The sequence below is a fragment of the Chiloscyllium punctatum genome, chromosome 15 (assembly GCF_047496795.1).
Source record: "Chiloscyllium punctatum isolate Juve2018m chromosome 15, sChiPun1.3, whole genome shotgun sequence".
Classification (NCBI taxonomy): domain Eukaryota; kingdom Metazoa; phylum Chordata; class Chondrichthyes; order Orectolobiformes; family Hemiscylliidae; genus Chiloscyllium; species Chiloscyllium punctatum.
In genome coordinates, this window is record NC_092753.1 from 65,711,283 (window position 1) to 65,726,614 (window position 15,332).

Consider the following 15,332-nt stretch of genomic DNA (forward strand, 5'->3'; position numbering starts at 1 on the left):
CTTATTTTCCAAATACTTGGAAGGAAATGATCCAGAGATATGAGTTCATTTCCTGCCACAGAGACTGCAGAATTGTAATTCAATCAATTAAAATAAAATCTAGCTTTAGATTTAAAGAAATCTAGTGCACCATGTCCCTCTTGAAGGAGGAAATCTCCCACTTTTACTCAGCATGGTCAGAGACTCCAGAGCTACAGTAATATGTTTGTCTCTTAATTATCCTCTGTAATAGCTTAAGCACTCAGTGGTAGTAAATAGCTGTGTTCTATAACAATAAAAACAGGTGACAATTATCATTAGTCTCTACACCAGAAAGAGCAAAGGCACACCCTTCTGAGTTGATCTTGTGAAGTCCTCCTCAATAACATCTGGGGAATTGCTGCCTCATAGACTGGTCCATAAACTTCCCGATATAATCATACTCGATGTCTCTGACTGTCAGTATCCCCGGATAGACTCTGTCACATTGGCAGTATCACCCTACCAGATATGGTGGAAGTTTGACTTGTAGTTGAGAGGAAATAATCTTTCACATCCTCAGTATTAATACAGACTTCATGCAGCCTCCACATCAGGTCAGATGTAGTCAAGGCACCATCCAACTGATTGCTGCTAACTGTCCTCTTTAATTTGCAACTCATATTGAAACGCCATTAAGAAAAAGCACAGAAAGGAGCAAAGGCACAGGTGTACTTTGGATGAGGACTTTAATATCCATAACCAAGAATGGTTCTGTAGCAACACAAATGATTCAACTGGCAAATTCCTGAAGACATAGCTATCAGAACTCATCTTATGGCTGCTGATTAATGATGCAATAAGAGAAAAAAGTAACCTGACCTTATCTTGACCAAATGGCTTTTCACAGATGCATCTGCCCATAGGAGTGGTAGTAGGAATACTGGATTAGTGGTGCTGGAAGAGCACAGCAGTTCTGGCAGCATCCAACGAGCAGCGAAATCAACGTTTTGGGCAAAAGCCCTTCATCAGGAGGGCTTTTGCCCGAAACGTTGATTTCGCTGCTCGTTGGATGCTGCCTGAACTGCTGTGCTCTTCCAGCACCACTAATCCAGTATTTGATTTTCAGCATCTGCAGTCATTGTTTTTACCTCGTGGTAGTAGGAATGACAACCGCAGATTTCCCAGGGAAATGAAGTCCTCACTCCTTGCTGAGGACATCATCATGTTTTGGGGCACTACCACATGCCACAAGGGTTAGATCAAATCTAGGTGCCCAAAGCTAAGCATCCTTGACTAAGAAGGATTACGAGGAATGCAAAGACACTAAGTTTTAAATATAGATATGTAAATATGCAAAGTGTGGTAAATAAAGTTGATGAGCGAAGTGCAGATAGTCTCGACAGAATATGATGTCATGGCCATAATGGAAACGTAGTGTAGAAGTGCTGAGATCTGAGTATTTAATATTTATGAGGAGAAAAAGGGGAAGTGGAGCAGCTTATCAACCAAGACACAGTAGCATTTGGAAAAAAAGGTTGTTGAGGAGAAAGGACAAAATCCAGTTGCTTAGAGTTAGATCTCAGTAAGTAGAACAAAATTTGGTTGAGGATCTTGAGAACTAATTAAACCCAAGAAATAATTGATAGGTTTATTAGGGTTATCATTTTGCAGTTTCCCTTTTCTTCACACTGTATGACTTAGCTGCAAGTTTGACTGAGATACCGTTGTCTTTCATTAGTCAGCTGTACTGAACAGGAATGACTTAGCTGAGAAGGTCATATTTGGATTTTTCAAACATAAGGTGAGTTTCTCTATCACAAAATGCACAATGACCATTCTGTTTGCAACTTAAATGTAGGCCAGTCTACAGCTTGGAATAAAAACAAGAATTTTGTATGTATCTAAGATGTGCATTAAGAGAGTAGCTTGGCCATTGATACCAAAGTATTCTTATTCAGAAAGGGTTCAGAAATTTGTGTGGTACAAGTATGTTACTGTCAACTGAGGACATATAGCCTTTTCATCCCATTACAATTTACCCTTGCAAATTGAAAGCCTGCTGCCAACTAAAATCAGTTATCTGGCCACAGAAAATGCACAAGAGTGGCACAATAGACTCAGACGTGGCACAATAATAACCAATATTCAGAGCACCATTGTATGCCAAGGAAATGTATTAACATGGAGAGGTGTAAGCTTTGAATCTATATTGACCATATGGAGCTTGTGCATGTCAATGACTAATCTTAAAGCAACAACACGATTATTCTAATCCATTTCCTTTACACATGTAGTTGATTTTGCACAGGATAAGTTAGAAAGCACCATGTCTTTATAATAGGATACTATAACAAATATAGTACACATTTAATTATTTTGCTGCTACAGTAAACTTGTATCAACAAGAAGCTTAATTATTGTAAAGATGGCTTGTTATTTCTTAATTGGCACATTCCCATTTTAACTGATGTTTGGATTCTCAAATGGTGTCCTGACCTCTCCTACCCATTTTCGTTCCCTATAAGTGGTTCCATACCATTTAAGATTAGTCATTGACATGCACAAGCTCCATATTGTCAATATAGATTCAAAACTTACACCTCTCCATGTTAATACATTTCCTTGACATACAATGGTGCTCTGAATATTGGTTATCATTGTGCCACGTCTGAGTCTATTATGATGGACTAATCAAGCAGAAATGATGAAATTTTTAAAATAATCTTATCAATTTAATCAAACACAATGCAATTCAGGTCATCCACCACAAAACAAACATTTGTACAATAGAATTGCAAATATGTTTCAATCTGATCAAGTTTAAAGTTTTGGAACTGTTAATGTAATTTCATACAACAAGGAACTTCTCTTTTTATGCAGACTGTGGAAACCGACCCTACCTTCAAAGTCGAATCGTCAATGGCAATGATGCCGAGCTTGGTGAGTGGCCCTGGCAAGTCAGCCTCCACTTTGATACCTTAGGGCATACTTGTGGTGCAACGCTGATAAATACTGGGTGGCTTCTATCTGTCTCACATTGTTTCCACGATGTGTATCCCTACAAGTAAGTGACAATCTAGATACCGCCAGAAAAAGAAAAATATCTGCACCACAGTGTAGCAAATTTTCTTTTCTTTGTTTAAAACTTGTGCATTTGCTTTATAAAACTTGTAAACTCTAAATCAAAGACACTGCTTTGTCAGTGTTGTTTTAAATGGGTTTAACCAGCATGCAAAAGATTTTTCTTTTAAACAAATCACTGTTAATATGTGATTACATTATTGACTCATACGTTATTGACTCATTAACTTTTGCCAGTCTCCATGTCACTGTTTCTATATTTATTTTGTATCACAGACTTAAGGGAATGTGGCTTGAATGTCAGATGGAATGAAAAAGAAATGAGTCTCGCTTCTGCAGCTTCCTATATTAGCAAGCATCAAATATGGTAGTTCTAAGAAGCTACAGAAGCTTTACCATGCCTATTATAATTAAGTTAAAATGTAGTCATTAATGACAATACCAAGGCAAGACAAGCTTTCACAATTTTAGCCACATAGTACACATTCTTACGGAATAATTAAAGGTATTTTGTGCTGAAATGGGTTAACCTGCAGCTGTTAGATTTAGCATACCTTAATAAGTTATTTTACTTTGGCTTTAGAGACCTAGTGAAGTCCGCTTGTCCTTTTGCAAGTATTTAATACCTCATCACTATTCTTAAGCATCATAAGAAGCAAGAGTATCAATCCCCATTTGATGTATTTGATCCAATGTATTGTCAATTAGCATAGAGGTCATGTTCAGCCAAATTTATTAAACAGAAAAAAATGTAAAATGTATTGGTATTTTTCTACATTTACCTTTTATTTCCTACATGCAATTTTGACGACATTTCTGAAGAATTTTATCTCAAAGCACCTTTAAGATGTTCTGAGATTTTGAAAGGCTCTAGATATAAAAATGTATAACACCCGATAATGGCTGGCTCTGGATATATGAATGGAAAGCAGCACCACTGAGCAAGCCCTTTGGGAACAGGTATTGGATACGAGAGGAATGTGTATACCCCTGAATGAGAATGACATTTACTCATGGCACGGCACGCATGGAAACTTTTAACATGGGGAGATTGTTGTATTGAAGTTATTGCACTGTCTGACTAATAAATTCTCCTGTCCTTACCACCTGCCATGGGGCATATTGCAGCTCACTACACTGTAGCAGTTTCTGCTTATGAAGGTTACCATCACTATCCTATTTAAGTTTAGGAAATTACAAGGTCTGCTTTATTTGGTTTGGTCAAGGAAAACCGCATCCTGGTCTAACTAGAAGAGTCTATTCTGTAATTAATTAACATATTGTTTAATATAAGTTAGCAACTAGTTACAGGTTATATTGATATGATGGACATTGTTACAGGACTTTGAGGTGGACCACAGGTTAGGTCTTACTCCTTTAAGATCCTAAGTTCTTCTGCACTCAAATTCATATGACATCATCATAGTGGGTGGTGCTTTGGTACAGCTCAATTTTAACCCTTCAGAAACTATCCATGAGAAAATCTGCCTGTATAGCTGCATTTTGAGCCCCAGTTCATGGTCATTATGTCCTGAAATAGAACTTGAAACTGAGGTTTCTGCCCCCAAGGTAGAGACTCTACCACTGCACCACAAGAGCTCAATGCCAAGGCAATGATGTAAGGTTTAACAATTTTCTTCTGTATTGTTTAAGAAAAAGGTATAACTACTTGTATGAAATCATCAACAGTGAATAGAATAAGAGAAACTCTCATTTGTGAAAAAATTCACCCTTAAATGTAGTGGAGAGTGAAATTTAAAGTTGTTTGCCTCCAGGCGCTTAGTTGCCACTATACTTTCTATTGAAATTATTGATAAGAAACAATCTAGTAGTTTATACAAAAGGGACTTTGAGAAAGGTTTTACTAATCATAAGCACAATGAAAATTCAATGAAATTTAAGAACATATGAAATAGGAGCAATAGTAGACTGTTCAGCCCTTCAAGCTTGCTTTGGCATTCAGTGAGATCAAGTCTGATTTTCTACTTTGACACCATTTTTTCCACAGTACCCCTGTATCCTTTGATGTTTTTAAGGTGTAGAAATCTTTTGAGTTCAATCTTGAAAATACTCAATGACTGCCCTTTGGGACAGAAAGTTCCAAAGATTTTCCACTCTGAGTGAACAAATTCCTCCTTGTCTTAATCCAATTCAGAGATCTGTCCTTTGGTTCTAGATCACTTCAGCTCAGACGTTTCAGTATGGGAGTTGGGATTTCATATTGACGTTGTACAGGTCATTGGTGAGCCTCTTCTGGAGTACTGTGTACAGTTCTGTTCGCTCACCTCTAGGAAGGATATTATTAAATTGGAGAGGTTTCAGAAAACATTTACTAGGATGTTGCCAGGAATGGAAGGTTTGAGTTATAAAGGTAGGTTGGGACTTTGTTCACTGGAGCATAGGAAGTTGAGATGGTGACCTTACAGAGATTTATAAAATCATGAGGGGCACAGATAAGGTGAAAAGCAAGGGTGTTTTCCCTATGTTGGGGGCGTTCAACATTCCCCACCTTGATCTTTATTACACTGATGACTGTATAGGTGCCACCTCATGCTCCCATGAGGAGGTTGAAGAGTTCAACCTTGTTCTCCCTCACTCTACTTTCCTGATGAAGGGCTTATGCCCAAAACGAAGAATCTCCTGCTGCACGGTTGCTGCCTGACCTACTGTGCTTTTCCAGCACCACACTCTTTGACTCTGATCTCCAGCATTTGCAGTCCTCACTTTCTCCTTAGAGTTCAAAAGTAGGGACCATATTTTTAAGATGAGAGGAGAAAGATTTAAAAAGGAGATGAGAGGCAACTTTTTTTACACAGTGGTTCATATGTGGAATGCCAGAGGAAATGGTCAATGCAGTTACAATGTTTAAAAAGTATTTGGATAAGTTTATGAATAGGAAAGGCTTGGGGAGTTATGAGCCAAATGCAGGGAAGTGGGAATAGTTTAGTTTGGGAACATGGTCAGTGTGGACTCATTGGACCAAAGGGACTGGTTCCATGCTGTATGATTCTATGACTTCAAGTCTATTTAGTCTTCCTCATTGGACAATCCATCCATCCATCCATCCATCCCAGGAACTAAATTGGTGAACCATCCTTAAGACACTCTCTTTGGCAAGTACATATTTCCATAGATAAAGAGAATAATACTAAACATAATACTTCAGATGTGATCTCACCAAGGTTGTAAACAATTGCAGCGATATATCTTTACTTCTGTGCTGATATCTTGTAATTAAGGACAATTTATCATTTACTTTAATTACTTGCTAAAATTAAGCTGGTAAAGTGTGCTATATATGCTGAAGATAGTAGGTGGAGAATGGGGAGGGGACCGGGTGATCAAAGTACATTCTCGGTGGGGATGGAGTCCAGAGAGAGAGAACAGCAGTTAGGTAGACAAAAGGGATGGATAATGGTGAGCCAGGGACGGAGCAATGTTGATAATTGCAACCATTACTATGTGAAAATGGGTTGGCTGTGCTGAAAGCAGCCCACATCATGAGAAGGCCAGATGTATGGGGGTCGGTAAAGGACATAGAGGAAGGTGTTCCAGCTCTAAAATTGAGTCCTGAAGGCTGCAGAGTTCCCAAGTGAAAAATGAGATGCTGGTGTTCCACCTTGCACTGAGTCTCACTGGAGTACTGCAGCAGACTCAAAATCGATGTTGGTGTGGGAACATGGTGGTGTGTTGAAGTGACAGGCAATTGGAAGCTTGGGGTCATTTTTGCAAACAGAACATAGGTGTTCTGCAAAGCAGTCATCCTACTACTAAGTTATGGAATGACCATTTCAACAATAGCGGAGAGGAATGAATAGAAAATTCAAGTCATTAGGTTGTTTTGGTCCAGTGATTGGTGGAGCAAAGGAATCAAGATGGTAAACAAATCTAGTGTTGTTGGAGTGATCTAAATTCAGAAAGCATCATGTAATAAGCTACAGTGAAGGCCATATACTGATTTAGGAAGTAGAATATTTTAAAATCCCTCTGGTGTATGTCAGATCTTTGAAACTTGGGAATAATAAGAAAATTATGTTTATTGTGAATAAGGATGGGAAATATGTATGACCTATTGGATGAGATAATGTTTGTGGAATCCAGGTAAGCATAGGATAAATAGTACTTTAGTGTGATTCTGTTCCAGTTCATTAATTTAAGTGCCTCTATTAATTCAACCCATAAGATCCAATAGAAAATAAATATTCCCAGTTTCTCAAGTATTCCTCTATATTTGTATTTGCTTATACCAGTCAGTATTTTAGTGAATTTGAGCAGTGCCCTCTCTGCTGCCTTACATTTTTCCTGTCATGTGGAGCCTTTATTGGAACTATATCTAACTGGTTTCTTGATGTTTCACCATATATCTGAGCTTCCACATTCTGTGTCTCTCTTCTCAGTAAATTTTTCTTTCAATGCTTTTATTCACTTAGAGTCATAGAGATTTACAGCACGGAAACAGACCCTTCGTTCCAACTCATCCATTGCTCTAAACCCTTCCTATTCATACACCCATCCAGATGCCTTTTAAATGTTGTAATTGTACCAGCTTCCACCACTTCCTCTGGCAGCTCATTCCATACACGTACCACCCTCCATATAAAAAAGCTGTTCCTTAGGTCCCATTTTAAAGTTTTCCCCTCTCACCCTAAATCTATGCCCTCTAGTTCTGGACTCCCTCACCTCCGGGAAAAGGCATTGTCGATTTACTCTATCCATGCCCCTCATGATTTTATAAATCTCTATAAAATCACCCTTCAACTCTGACACTCCAGGGAAAACAGCCCCAGCCTATTCAGCCTCTCCCTATAGTACAAACCCGCCAACCATGGCAACATCCTTGATGAGTTAATTCTAATACATTGACATTGAACATGAAATTCATGCTTTTATTGCATATCAACCAGTCTTTCTTGATTCAAATCTTAGTTACTTGTTTGAAGTCAAGATATAACACAGATCTAATAATCTTTTTTGCCCATTCCAGCATTATCAGATTTACTTTTCCATTTCCAAAGAATCCCACTAATGCAACAATCTCTTCTAAAAATAACTTTAAACATATTGACACAGTCTTAATTACTTGTACATCAATTTACTCTGCACTTATTATCACACTTATTTTAACAATGCATCTGTACACACAGACATTACCTCAAATGCATCTTCCACATACAGGAAATGTCACCGTTAAGGCATTTCCATCGCATGTACAAAAATGGAAGATTTTAACCTTGTTTCTTTTCACTAAATCCTGGAAAACAATCTCAGATTTAAATTTTACAATTGGTATTTCGATCAGCGCAATAGCATCCATTACATTTTCCCAAAAAAACTGGCTCCTGAACTTATATAACCTTAAACGAGAAAACCAACATTTATTTTCAATGGGTCGGTTAGCTTAGTTGGCTGGGCAGTTGGTTTGCAGTGCAGAGTAAAGCCAAAAACATGGGTTCAATTCCCATACTGGCTGAAATTACCATGAGGACTCTACTTCTCAACCTTTCCCCTTGCCTGAGGCATGGTAACCCTTAGGTTAAACCCCCATGAGGTGTTTCTCTGTAATGAGAGAGGAGGACTGTGTTAACTTTACCTCTGTATTCATTCTTAAAGATTTCATCAACACGGTGATTTTCAAATTCTTCTGGTTCCAGTTAGCTGGGTATTCCTTTGCTGATTGGTTTAAATCTGCTCTGTTTTCTTTGCCTCTCCTTCAGCCACACTGCTTCTCAGGAACCTTACCCCTGCATTCCCAACCCTACCATCAGCCTCCTTCTCTCTTATCCACCCGCTTAGCACTTCCATCTCTCCCCCGTTCCTTTTTGCAGCTTCAATCACCAATTTCGTTGCAGCCTCCTTGGAGTCTTCCACTCTTCCTGAACGTCATCTTGCTACTTGCTCCTCTTCCCATCCTACTGTTCAAGCCTCCTCTTTTTTTCTCTTTATTCTTGCATGGGATATGGACACCACTGACAAGGTTTGTTGTCCCTATTTCTTGTCTATTCTGAATTGCCTTAATGTGGATAGCTTGTCATTTCATAGGGCAATCAAGAGTCAACTACTTTGGAGTTACATCTAGCCAGACCAAATAAGGATGGCAAATTTACTTCTCCCAAGGGTACTAATGAACCAGATGGTTTAAAAGGTTTCATGGTCACCATTATTGAGAATGGCTTTATGTTCCAGATTTACGAATTGAATTTAAATTGCACCAGCAACAATAGTGGGATTCAAACCTATTAGCTTTGGGCCTCAGGATTACTGATCCAAAGATACCTGCATGAACCCACCAGTGCCCTTTCTCAGCCACCCCTAAAGATGCCTTTTACAGTCTGCTCCCTAGCCCTCACACAGCCTCCTCTACTCTCAACCTTCAATAGAGCCTCCTTTACTTTCATGCTCAGCCCACCCCCTGCCACTGCAGCAGATGAGTGAAGTTACTGTCAGACATCTCCTTTTCTGGAAGGTGACTCCTGTCTGTCTCCAGCTAAATGTCATCCTCAACCTCAAGGCACCTACCCAGCCTCAGTTAAAGGATCACATGGCAAATAAGCATTGGTGCAATTTCTAACTGCTCACTTCTCTGATCACAGGCTGTTTCTCTCTTACATTTGGTGCTATAGGCTCACTAGTGATTGGAGGAGCAGCATAGATGCTGACATTTTGACCAATGAGTGCAATCCTTCTCTGACTGCCGCAATGATTGAATTTTCCCAGCTGCTTTGGGTGCTTCCACCAGTGTATTTGTCCACTGTTCCTGTGTGTTTGAGCACTGCAAGGCTTTTTTGCTTTTTATATAACTGCTTCCTTAAACCCTATCCCCTCCCTCACCATCTTTATCTCTAACAAGGGCAAAAGGCTCATTGATTTCTTCATCATTAAGATAAAATTCATTTTGTATCAAGTCTAGTTTTCCCCAATTTGCTGCTTCCCTTTACTGTGAAGGCCCACTAGTTTAAGTTTCTTCCTCTCTGCTCTTTAAAAATTCCTCTTCTCCATGGACTCACCTCGTACTTCCTCTGCCCATTACTAATTAAACTCCTGAACACCCACCTTCCATTCCTCACTCTCATCACAGCTAAAACAGTGAAAGGTGTGCTTTTCTCATTCATGAGCTTTTTTTTCATGTCAATGCCACCCCTCCTGATCAACTCACTTGTAACTTTTCTGAAGAGTCGTAACAGATTCAAATCAAAAATTTTGCTTCCCACTTCACAAAAGCTGCCAAGTGTGTTGAGTATCTCCAGCACTTTTTTTAACAATAATGTCTTGACTAACTACTGGCATTCGTTTGAATACCATGTAATTTTCCAGATTTACATTAGACCTGATTCCCTCTACACTGATCAATCCTTCCTAGTTCAGCATTCACTTTTCCTCGGATCTCTGTGAAGAGCTCTTAGGATATTTTTCTCTGTTAAAAACACTAGATAAAGAAAAATAATGTGTTTCAATCAGATGTCTTTACTGGACACTAAAAATTCAAGCACATAAAATGTAACAAAAGAATCCACTGTTAGCATAGGAATTTAAGTAGCTCACAGTGTATACCATTTACAAATGCATTGCAGAAGCTCACCAAGGTTCCTTCAACAGCATTTCTGAAATCCCGTGAATGAATAATCAAAATCCAGATCACCTTCATAATAGCAGCTGCAAAGCTAAGTTATAGTCACTGTGAAGTTACTATTATCAAATAAAAATGTATATTCTTCTTGTTTTACATATACACAAACAGATGATGGCATAATAACGTTGTTATGTGTTGGGGAGATCCTTTGTAAAAACTTAATTTTTGCATTCGTTTTAAAATTTCAGTTGCTGCTAATTACTTGGCTTCATTGCGCTGGAAAACCAAACAAAGGAAAGCACTGCTATTTCCTTGTTTCGTTCACATTATTGAAACACACTGAAAGTTTTTATTTTGGGTTATTTTCCCCTTGGAGCAGCCATTGAACATTCATTTTGGAAGACCCTAAGTTTAAATTCCAAATTGTTGCTTATGTTTTCCATGCAAATAGGGCACAAAAATTAGAAATTTAACAGCCCACTGTTAAGTCATCCAGAAATTGATTTCGAATCTTATGAAACACAACATTGATTTAAATATTAAAGTAAGTTTCATATTATATTAACTAGAATAAAGACCTGTTTGCTAATCCACAATCCACTTGACCACAACAGGAAGTAATTTCTTAACAGTCAGTAAAAGTATACTGCAGAAGGGCTATTTAGAGGACCACTCAATTCCATTAAGATAAGTAATCTGTTTGCACTTTAAAGGCTATCAGTAAATGTTTTGCTGATTTTAACCTTCTTTTTGGTTACTATTTCACTCAAATGAACATGTGAGGGCTCATACTGAGGAGTTCACTCAGTGCCACCCACTGTGATAATGTCATAGACAGTGAGACCTAACATTTGATTCTCCCTAAAGTCTCTGTAACAGTGTCTATCATATCAATGTAACCTCTAACTAGTTGCTAACATGCAAAAAAACTACATCTTGTTAATAACTAGAGACTCTTCTACTTACACGAGGAAATGCTTTTCCTCTATTAAACTAGACCCTGTAGTTTCCAACGGTTAAAGACAGCAGAATCCTTCAATATGACCTGCAGCTCATACAATGTAGTGAGCATGCATGTCCTACAACATAGTTGGTACAATGCAAAAATAATTTGACTGCTCATATAACTTTCCCTCTCATAAAAGAAGACAGAAATACTAAAATAAGTTGCAAAAGATGCAAATATGATGTAGACAAACTTTTTTTCACCCAATGAGAATTAGGGTGTGGAATGCAATGCCTGAAAATATGTTGGAGGCAGTTTCAACTGAGGGATTCAAGAAGGCATTAAATAATTATTTAAAATACAAACAATATTCAGGACTATGGGGAAAAGTAGGGGAATTACACTAAGCCATGATAATCATTCATAGAACCAGTACTGAAATGATGGGCTAAATGGTCTCTTTCTGCACAAATCTAAGATTCTGTGGCATAGTAAATGGTGGCACGAGAACTTTACACTTAGCTTGAAATTGCCTGTGAATACGGCACAGTCAGCAAAATGGAAAGTCGAAATATTTAAGAAACACTACAGACGAAAGCCTCATTGGCAATCCTCAACAATGTCGAGGTTAACAAGGAAGAAAAGACCAGAAGACCTAGGATCAGAAATTAAGTCATTCAGACCATTGGGTCTGTTCCGCAATTCAATCATGGCTGATAGATTTTTCAACCTCATTTTCCCGCTTTCTCCCCGTAACTTTTGATCTACTTGGAAATCAAGAACTTACCTATCCCTGTTTTAAATATACTCAATGACCTGGCCTCCACAGCCTTATGTGGCAATGAATTCCACAGATTTACCACTCTCTGACTCAAGACGTTTATCCTTATTTCCATTTCAAAAAAATCTTACCTTGACTCTAAGGTTGTGCCCTCAGGTCCTCGTCTTTCCTGCCAGTGGAAACATCTTCCCAACATCCACTCTGTCCAGGCCATTCAGTATTCCGTAAATTTTATTCAGGTGCCCCCTCATCCTTCTAAATTCCATCAAGTATAGTCCCAGAGCCCTCAAACGTTCCTCATATGTTAAGCCTTTCATTCCTGGGATAATTCTCGTGAACCTCCTCTGGACCCGCTCCAGGGGCAAAACATCTTTTCTGAGGTATGGAGAGAAAATGACTCACAATACTCTAAATGTCATCTAACCAGAGCCTTATAAAGCCTCAGAAGTACAACCCTGTTTTTATATTCTAGCCATGTTGAAATGAGTGGATTCCTAACTACCAATTCAACTTGCAAGTTTACCCTAAGAGAAACCTGGACTAGGACTCCCAGGACTCTCTGCACTTCAGATTTCTGAATTTTCTCCCCATTTAGAAAATAGTTCAAGCCTCTATTCTTCCTACCAAAGTGCATGACTTCACACTTTCCCACATTGTATTTCATCTGCCACTTCTTTGCCCTCTCTCCTAACCTGTCTAAATCCTCCTGCAGCCTCCCTGCATCCTCAGTACTACCTGTCCCTCCAAAGAATCGGGGCAAAAGCTTTCCAGATCTTGTGAGACTCATGAATGAACAGGAAGGTTGGCCACTCCCTGGAGGAGAATTAGTAACTTCAAATTTAGTAGTGAACAAACTGACGCTGTGGGAGTAAAGATTAAAGTCCCTGGTGAGTCAGAGGAAACTTAGAAACAATGTAATATTCCCGGCTGGAAAATCAATTACATACAGCGTAGATCGAGTGTTGAGACCCAAAGGTCACAATTACAGAAAGAGAATAAAGAGAAATGATGAAATACTGATCTGAGATTGCAGATCTGGGAACATGGCAAAGCCAATAATTAAGTGATGACATTGGGCAAATGAAAAACATAAACAGAGTGGATCTAATAGAGACAGATATTTGGGAGACTTTATTCAGTTCACAAAAAGGCCTATGGCACATTAGGAAGACATGGCATAATCGTGGGCTTCAATGATGAGCTAATTGGAATACAGCATAGGATATTTTGGTGGAAACAATTTCTGAAATACAAAATAGCTTCCAAAATTGGAGACTAAATCTGAAGTTGATGGGATATCACTTTCCAAGGGGTAGAAGAAGCAACAGATACTTTGGAAGAGGCACTGAAATGTTGACAGTTGCTTTAACTGCAGAATTAATTAAATTCTTGTTAGGGCAAGATCCAATAGAAGAGTTCAGCATCCATGGGAATCCATAAAGTATTTCATTAGTGATCCATACCAATTAGTGGACAAATATGATTAGGGTGACTTCCCATGGGAGACTGGTTAACAAGGTTAGATCTCACGAAATACAGGGAGAACTAGCCATTTGGATTCAGAACTGGCTGAAAGGTAGAGGGTGGTGGTGAAGGGTTGTTTTTCAGACTGGAGGCCTGTGACCAGTGGAATGCCACAAGGATTGGTGCTAGGTCCTGTACTTTTTGTCATTTATATAAATGATTTGGATGCAAACATATGAGGTATAGTTAGTAAATTGGCAGATGAAACTAAAATTGGAGGTGTAGTGGACAGCGAAGTTTACCTCCGATTACAACTGGATCTTGATCAGATGGGCCAATGGGCTGAGAAGTGGCAGATGGAATTTAATTCAGATAAATGCGAGGTGCTGCATTTTGGGAAAGCAAATCTTAGCAGGACTTATACATTTAATGGTGAAGTCCTAGGGAGTGTTGCTGAACAAAGAGACCTTGGAGTGCAGGTTCATAGTTCCTTGAAAGTGGAGTCGCAGGTAGGATAGTGAAGAAGGCATTTGGTTTGCTTTCCTTTATTGGTCAGAGTATTGAGCACAAGAGTTGGGAGGTCATGTAACTGTACAGGACACTGGTTAGGCCACTGTTGGAATATTGCATGCATTCTGGTCTCCTTCCTATCAAAAAGATGTTGTGAAACTTGAAAGGGTTCAGAAAAGCTTTCCAAGGATGTTGCCAAAGTTGGAAGATCTGAACTAGAGGGAGAGGCTGAACAGGCTGGGGCTGTTTTCTCTGGAACGTCGGAGGCTGAGGGGTGACCTTATAGAGGTTTACAAAATTATGAGGAACATGGACGGGATAATAGACAAAGTCTTTTCCCTGGGGTGGGGGAGTCCAGAACTAGAGGGCATAGGTTTCGGGTGAGAGGGGAAAGATATAAATGAGATCTAAGGAGCAATGTTTTCACAGAGGGTGGTTCGTGTATGGAATGAGCTGCCAGAGGAAGTGGTGGAGGCTAGTACAATTGCAATATTTAAGAGGCATTTGGATGGGTATATGATTAGGAAGGGTTTGGAGGGATATGGGCTGGGTGCTGGCAGGTGGGACTAGATTGGGTTAGGATATCTGGTCGGCATGGACGGGTTGGACCGAAGAGTCTGTTTCCATGCTGTACATCTCTATGACTCTATGACGCTATTACTACTGTTGTAATAGTTGAGGCTTTGTTAGACTTATTACTGCTTGAAGAAGCCCAGGCTCTAGAGAAAGCCATTCAAATAGTGATTAATGCAGAATTCCAGAAGTAGCTCCAATCAATTCTAAGGGATGATCACCTTTGCATAGGAGATATACAGATTCCATTCAATTCTCAAGAAAGCTGACCCTATCCAGGATAAAGCATCCCACTTGATTGGCACTACATCCATAAACATTCACTCTCACCATCTCTGATGCTCAGTAGCAGCAGTGTACACCATCTACATGGTGCACTGTTGAAATTCGCCTAGTCTCCTTTGACAGCAACATCCAAACCAATGGCCATTGTCATCAAAAAGGTCAAA

At 39.2% G+C, this 15,332-nt stretch overlaps 1 protein-coding gene across 3 annotated transcripts in view; it reads left to right on the top strand.

The window, feature by feature from the left end:
• LOC140486344 (suppressor of tumorigenicity 14 protein homolog) overlaps positions 1-15,332 on the top strand; it is a 136,193-nt gene that overhangs the window by 98,105 nt on the left and 22,756 nt on the right. For all 3 annotated transcript variants that reach the window (XM_072585346.1, XM_072585348.1, XM_072585347.1), the window contains one exon: positions 2,842-3,025. In XM_072585346.1, the coding sequence (XP_072441447.1) occupies positions 2,842-3,025 (184 nt within the window). The remainder of the gene's footprint in view (positions 1-2,841; positions 3,026-15,332) is intronic.